Genomic DNA, 7878 nt, shown 5'->3' with positions numbered 1-7878 from the left:
TGCGTCAAATTGCCAAAAGGGAGCGCAAGGTTGTATTAAGTTTGGCATGAGTCCGTGTAGATGGCATACAATATAGAATTCTTCACGTACAGATGGTTCTTTTCGGTAACGTTGCTATTCTCAAGCAGATGTCATTAGAAACGATGCTAATTTGAATTATGACCAATTTTCCTCAAATTGTTCAAAACCGACTAGTTCCCGCTTTTCTTCAACGCAAACAAATTCATGTTTCACCACATCCCGTTTGACTGTCATGATAAATTTAAACATTTTTTTTCGGAAATCATTCACTTTATTATGCATTGAATTTATTACTTCTAAAATATAAAATCATAATGGATTTCAAGCAATAATTAAAAATTATAAAGACAATAGTTATTAAAGTAGAAGTCTATATACCAATGTTTCATTTTTCTTTGTGTTTCCTACTATGTCCAGCCTTGACACAGTATAATGCTGGTCGATTCACCAGAGTTCCTCTTTGGCCACTGATTGCATTGGCTTCGGGTAATCGCACTTCCTTTTTCTTGTTTCAATTGAGAAGAATGATTATATTAGCTTCTCTCACAAAACGAATCACTGGTTCCGCGGTCAATATTCGTGGAGTCCTTCCACTTCATATGATTTGGCGAATTTTTGGAAGCTTGATTCCACAACTCGTCGCTCGTCTCTTGCGAAGCACTTCGTTGGTTCTTGATCCACCACTTCATCATACCGGAAGAACTTCAGGTGTATCGCATCGGCACCGTTACGGTCGCTGGGTGGCGCAGGAGTGACATGTTCCGAGAGCCTAAATCGTACATCGTATCAGAAGAACAGCGTTTTGCGAGGGTATTGGGAATCGACAGGATGACATTTGGTTAGAAACAATGAAGAATAATTGGTGTCATATAATCATGCTTAACTGGTTCGATCATTGGATGTTGAATAAGAGTTTTCCGTTAGCGTTCATTATTGGTTTGTTGAATGTTTTATTCAGACAAAGGGTTTATAAACGTATTTTATAAACTTAAGGTTTATTTAAATCTAAGAATATTAAAACTGAATCCTCTCCTAACATACATTTTTATTATCTTTTAGTGGCAAATCAAATTTGACTCTAAACGAACTAATTTATCTTGCTTGGGATTTTATTTTTCTGATCTGCTACAATATAGTACTTCATTATACATCGGTTTTTACCGTCGTTCCTTTAGATACCTGAATTACTCTGTTTGTAGGTTTTTACTGCATGGAGTAATTTTGTGTCATTTGCAAGATACTTTGTAGTGTTTTTTATGTATTAAAATCAATTACGTTATGAGTTATTATATTTCTGTGCTCTTAATATAACACAATCCAAATTGCCAAGTTTTAGTTTGTTTAAACTTTATCTAGTAGTTTTCATTTTCACCGTTGATTGATTGCAGATTGTCTGCATCTTCTTCTGAATACTTCAAACTCTAACGTCGTAAGATTATAGATTGAATTTTTTTTTCGAACAGTTGATGTAAAATAAGATCAGTGTCCACTAATATTGTATATTCTGTTCGAACTCTGTTGTCCTGTTAGTTAGGTTTGTAAATTATTAAATGTTTGCTTTAATGTTTCATGAATAATGCAACAAATGACCTAGGGTTCTAGGGTCGACCGTACGGGGTATGTCGATAACGGGGAACAGCTTCGCGGACACCGTGCTTGATTGAGTTATCCTCAGTACGGCCGCCTCGTGGTGCCATTCCATACGGCGATGGTTTCCAGGGTCGGGCGGCGGCGTTGGCGGGAATCGGCTTCGGTGCAGCTGTTTCAATACAGACGAATGTGAGGGGGGATACGTGCGTTTTTTGAATTGATTAGTGTTATTGTTTTTTTTTTTTCTGGGGGGTTATAATTGACGATTTAAGTTTGTTCTATTATTTCAATCAAAAATCGGTTTCTGTGTCCTATATTTGATTATAAAAGGGTATTAAACCGGTTTGAGGTAGATTTTGAAACAGATTTAACGAGAATAAAGATGTTTAGCAAGAGTTATAAATTATCATTCGTAACATTTTGTCCCAAAAATGACCGTTCGTGTGTCGGTATCGGTTGAGGAATTTACAGAAAAAGAAATTACCTGAATAGGGCCCTGGTTGCCGGTAGTATTCACCACGATACTCTTGTTCGTATTCGGGCCCTTGTGGAGCGTATTTGGGTCGACCTGCCGGGGGTCCTTGTTGATACGAATAGCTTGGTTGTTCGTAACCATCATAACCGGGTTCCGCGTAGTGCTGCGGAACCATTTGTCTGAAATTTCAAAATTCAAGTTCGTGATCGACGCGATTGGCGAAAATCGTCTACACTAACCTTGGTGCATGCGTGTCTTCCATTGCAACTCGAGCTTTTTCCAAAATTGAGAGAATCTTATTCGGTGCTTGGGTGGGTCTGGAAACGGAAATCGTAGGTGGTGGCGGGGGTTCCATCTGCATCATCGGTTTCTTATACATTTTCTTCGTCTGAATTTCGCTCTCCGGATCTTCCAACAGTTCACGCAGCTGTTCCTGACGGATGAAGTCGTTGCTGTCCGGAATCAGATATTTGCGCAGTTCCGCCAAGGCGTAGGCAATGCGAGCATGAACCTCGGCCGGGGGTCCATTTGCGCTCACCTCGACGTGCAGATCATCGGTCAGATGGGCATATTTGGTATCCATCGAATTTCGTAATTCCTCCTCTTTTTTACGATCCTTCATCGAACCTCGGCCCATAATCGCCATTTTAGTTAATGTATCTTCCTGCAACCGCTTCAATGTGTTCCCCTTCGGACCGAGCAGTTTACCGACAAAGTTGAATCGTGGATGTTCCCTAATCGGAACCAAAACCTTCACGCTAACTTTAATGTGTTTCTCACGGTAGATATCAATGTAGCGACGGACTGGCGGTTTACCAGTCTTCTGAACGTTTTCAATTTCTGCCGAATAAATTAGTTATAAACTGCGGCCATTTTCTTTTCACTCACCCCACTGCACTTACCAACTTCCAACAAGCGATCAGCAATTGGATATTTTTTCTCGATAGAAAGTCGTTCCGCTATCATCCCCTTTATATATTCTTGCGCTTTCTGATTCTGGGGGTTTTCCTGTTCTTCCTCCACGTCTTCAGTATCATCCTGATATTTGCTATTATTATTGCGCTTGAAATCACTACCCTCGTCGTTGTACCCATTTGCGTCTTGATCGGCCATTTTCCAAATTTATAGATTTCACCGTATGCTAGCAGAATTGGAACAGTAAAATCAACAGTTCAAACGCAACAAAACTGGAAATCAATCGCTTGCTTTCTACTGAATATTTAGCAATAAAAAGTCTAAAATTATTAGCTTTTGCACTTGAAAACGTGGAACACGCGGAAACACTGCGCAGCACAACCTATCGCGATGAATCCACTTTCGATAATGATCAGAGATGCCAGATAGAAGTAGTGACATTTTTGTAGATTGGCATTTTTCTCGAATGCTCTCGCGGTGAAAAGCTTATTTTTTGCTCGCCAGACAAAACTAGTAGGTCTCCGTTGATAAATATAAATTTCCGTAGATTTCCGTAGACAAAATCCAATTCCCGTATATTTTGTCTCTGGATCCGTAGATCCGTAGAAAATGTTCGAATCCGTAGATCTACGGAGATTTCCGTAGATCTGACATCGCTGGATGCCAGGTAAAATTTGAAAATATATTCAGACAGGGTTGCAAAAGTCAGATATCCGAAAAAAATCCGCAATTGTCACAAAGCTGATTTCCCGGAGCGACACCTGCCAATGAAAAATTGAACTAACAAAAGGAGGATTCTTTCGGAATTTTCATAGCGGCAGTAGTAATTCGCAACATTTTTATTGTTTATTCAGGCTGTGAACCATTTCGCTGTTGATTTTAACTTTTGGTTGAAATCTTACAATTGAGTGGTTATTTTGTGTCGAGTAGTTAAATTTAACTGAACCTGCGGCCCATTTCAAAATTTGAAGGACAGAAAGTTATTTGGGTTTATTTTCCACTGGAAATAATTTCAACTAAAGAATTAGTATTAGAAATTTCAATGCAAGATTTTTTTTCAGTGTCCAAATAACCATCGATCTCGAGCAGGGTTATTTTTGACATTATCAAATTAATCATTCAGTAATAGCCGTTCAACCGAGAAGGTTGTGTATAGAAGCGTACAGTTTAATAACGCTGGTTAGTTTACACGCGTTAAATACGACAACGGTTGAACTACAGGTAGAGACCTGTTGGCAGCAGCCGTTAAAACGTATAGTCGTGCTGCATAAGAGAGCCCTAGTGCTGGGCCAAGCTGGTGAAGGAAACAACAAAGGGCGTTTCCCAAACTCTACCCAGGCCGCAATATACAGCCACAAGTGCTGAGCAGGAGAGTGCAAAGGCACATCGAAGAGGAAGAGTGCAAAGGCACATAGAAGCAGGAGAGTGCAAAGGCACACCGGTGCGAAGGCACTTCGGTGCAGAAGCATATCGGTGCGGAGCACTAGGAAGAAGGAGACAAGACAACTCGGTCTTTCCACTGCCATACAACACGCAGGTATACACCGGTGACCTGCGCTGGTTACAGCTGGCGAAGACGAAAGCAAATCGGAATTCGAGTGGTGCTGGATGTCAGGTAGCAGTAGCATCACATCATATTCTATCGCTACAGTGAGCTTCAGCATTGTATCAACGTCCAGATACATCCAACAAGAACATCTAGAGCAACGAGGATCTACACGGCAGTGCAACGGAGATAGACAACAATTTCAAGGTAGAAGTTTTTTCTTTTCCTTTTGATTGAGTACTGTATAGTGTTGGTTTCAAATTTTATTTTAAAGTTTAGTTAAAAATTTTAATGTAATGGATGAATCCATGGACGTAAATCCTAGCATGAATCCGATACCCCACGAACGAAAAAATATCAGGAGAGCTCTTCTGGGCCTTGGATAGTCTTTTTTAGACGTATATCAAAGCCATTAAACATTTTTCAAATTAATAAAGGTTTGACATCACGATACTCTTCAATCAAAGAGATCATAAAAGTAAATAACGATAAAATTCGTGTTGTGGTAAATAATTTGAAACACGCGAATGATATTGTCTCTTCGGAACATTTCAATAAAGAGTATAAAGTTTACATACCCTCCAAAGATGTCGAAATTGACGGTGTTGTTACCGAAGCGAGTCTTTCGGTAGATGATTTACTCAAGCATGGTGTTGGTCGTTTCAAGAACTCTATGCTTGAGGGTGTGAAAATACTGGAGTGCAAACAACTGTACTCAGTAGTTCATGAAGAGGAAAAAAAAGTTTATCGCCCATCAGACTCGTTTCGAGTGACATTTGCCGGGTCTGCGTTGCCGTCCCATGTCTATGTCGATAAAATTCGCCTCCCTGTTCGGCTTTTTGTTCCAAATGTAATGAATTGTACGAACTGCAAAAAATTCGGCCACACAGCTACTTACTGTAGTAATAAACCAAAATGTATTAAGTGTGAAGGGCCTCATAAAGATAATGATTGCAACAAGGAAATTGAAAAATGTATTTATTGTGGGAATAGTCCTCATGATGATATTTCAGTATGCACTGCATTTAAAGTGCACAAAGACAAAATTAAGCTTTCTTTAAAAGCACGGTCTAAGCGCACATATGCAGAAATGCTTAAAACGGTCATTGATGTCCCCCCTTTGGAAACCGAAAACGGGTTTTCAAATCTAGAGGAACCAGAGGACTCTGACGAAAATAGTGAAGGTAATTCGTTTATCACTACCCAAGGGTCAGTTAAGAGAAAGAAGTCTTCCTCCAAATTACCAAAAAAGACACCTAAAATTTCATCTTCAAAAAAAGATCCCCGTGTTAAACAAAAAAAGTCAAAACCAAAGACTGTGCCTCCTGGTTTGTCAAATTCACAAACCAATCCAGGATCTAGTACAGAAAAAGATAATAATCCAGTGGGCTCCATTTCACAGCCACCAACAGGATTACTGAAGTTTTCGGAAATTGTTGAATGGATTTTCTCAGCATTCAATATATCTGAACCCTTAAAGACCCTCATAATGGCATTCCTTCCAATAGCTAGAACCTTTTTGAAGCAGTTATCAGCTCAATGGCCAATTGTCTCAGGTTTTGTATCTTTTGATGGATAATTTATCACCCGTCGCAAATGATACAATCACTGTCCTGCAGTGGAATTGTCGAAGCATCATGCCAAAACTTGATTCATTTAAAATATTATTGCATAGTCAAAAATGTGATGTATTTGCTTTATGCGAATCATGGCTTACTTCAAACATAGCTTTAAATTTTAATGATTTTAACATTATACGTCTCGATAGAGACTCTCCGTATGGTGGAGTGCTTTTGGGAATTAAGAAATGCTATTCCTTTTATAGATTAAACATCCCTTCAACTTCTAGTATAGAAGTTGTTGCTTGCCAAATAAACATTAAAGGCAAAGATATTTGCATAGCTTCGGTTTATATTCCTCCAAAAGCACAAGTTGGACAGCAACAGCTTAATGAAATGGTTGAAGCCCTTCCTGCACCACGATTGATTCTGGGGGATTTAAATTCGCACGGTATTATGTGGGGTTCCGTTTACAATGATAGCAGATCATCTTTAATACAAAACATTTGTGACAATTTTAGCATGACGGTATTAAATATGGGTAGCATTACACGGATCCCAAGACCTCCTGCACGCCCAAGTGCATTAGATCTATCTCTTTGCTCAACATCAATTCGACTAGATTGCACCTGGAAAATACTGCCTGATTTACACGGTAGCGATCATTTACCAATCATCATCTCAATTAGCAGTAGCAATTGCATTGCTACTTCCGCTAGTATTCCATATGATTTGACAAAAAATATCGACTGGATTAAATACCAAAGTAGTATCTCTAGTATTTTGAATTCAATGGAAGAGCTCCCTCCACTTGAAGAATATGACTTCCTCATTTGTTCGATTCTGGAGGCAGCAGAACAATCCCAAACTAAACGCTTTCCTGGGCCAACGACTAACAGAAGGCCTCCCAACCCCTGGTGGGACAAAGAGTGCTCAGAGGCTAAACTCGCAAAACAAAATGCTTGCAAGACGTTTCTAAAACGGGGAGGAGGAACTCCTCAGAATTTTGAAAAACTTATGGTTTTAGAAACCAAGTACAAGAGCATACTTCGAGCCAAAAAATGTAGCTATTGGAGACATTTTGTCGAAGGTTTGTCAAGAGATACCTCAATGAGCACTCTTTGGAACACGGCCAGACGAATGAGGAATCGTACCGTGGGCAATGAGAGTGATGAATACTCGAACCGATGGATATTTGACTTTGCTAGGAAAGTTTGCCCAGATTCTGTTCCTACGCAGAGCATTATACGGGAATCTCCTCCAAATAATGGTTTTATTAATAACCCATTTTCAATGATGGAATTTTCTATAGCACTCTTGTCTTGTAACAATAACGCTCCAGGGTTGGACAGAATTAAATTCAACTTGGTGAAGAATCTGCCCAACCTCGCAAAAAGACGTTTGTTGGAATTGTTCAACAAGTTTCTTGAGCAAAATATTGTTCCACCTGACTGGAGACAAGTGAAAGTTATCGCCATTCAAAAACCGGGGAAACCAGCTTCCAATCACAACTCATATAGACCCATTGCGATGTTGTCCTGCATCAGAAAATTGTTCGAAAAAATTATTCTACGACGTCTCGACACTTGGGTCGAGACGAACGGTTTGTTGTCAGATACTCAGTTTGGCTTCCGTAGAAATAAAGGGACGAATGATTGCCTTGCATTACTTTCGTCTGACATCCAAATTGCCTTCGCTCAAAAGCAACAAATGGCATCTGTATTTTTAGACATTAAAGGAGCTTTTGATTCAGTTTCCATTGATGTTCTTTC

The 7878-nt window shown here is 39.5% G+C and overlaps 1 protein-coding gene across 2 annotated transcripts; it reads right to left on the bottom strand.

Moving 5' to 3' along the window:
• Window positions 1-357: 357 nt before the first annotated feature.
• Window positions 358-3413, bottom strand: LOC131429740 (KH domain-containing, RNA-binding, signal transduction-associated protein 3-like). Of its 2 annotated transcripts, none has more exons than XM_058594068.1 (4): window positions 2989-3413; window positions 2326-2926; window positions 2096-2265; window positions 358-790 (listed from the first exon to the last, which is right to left on the bottom strand). In XM_058594068.1, the coding sequence occupies exons 1-4, from the start codon at window positions 3197-3199 to the stop codon at window positions 726-728; spliced, it is 1047 nt and encodes a 348-aa protein (XP_058450051.1). In that variant the 5' UTR covers window positions 3200-3413; the 3' UTR covers window positions 358-725. The 2 variants fall into 2 exon arrangements, with proteins under 2 accessions (XP_058450051.1, XP_058450049.1); XM_058594066.1 differs by lacking the exon at window positions 358-790 and adding an exon at window positions 952-1780.
• Between the last annotated feature and the right edge of the window lie 4465 nt (window positions 3414-7878).

This window comes from Malaya genurostris, chromosome 2 (genome assembly GCF_030247185.1).
Source record: "Malaya genurostris strain Urasoe2022 chromosome 2, Malgen_1.1, whole genome shotgun sequence".
NCBI lineage: Eukaryota > Metazoa > Arthropoda > Insecta > Diptera > Culicidae > Malaya > Malaya genurostris.
Note: the sequence above shows the minus strand (reverse complement) of the source record. Positions and strands in the feature narration are given on the sequence as shown.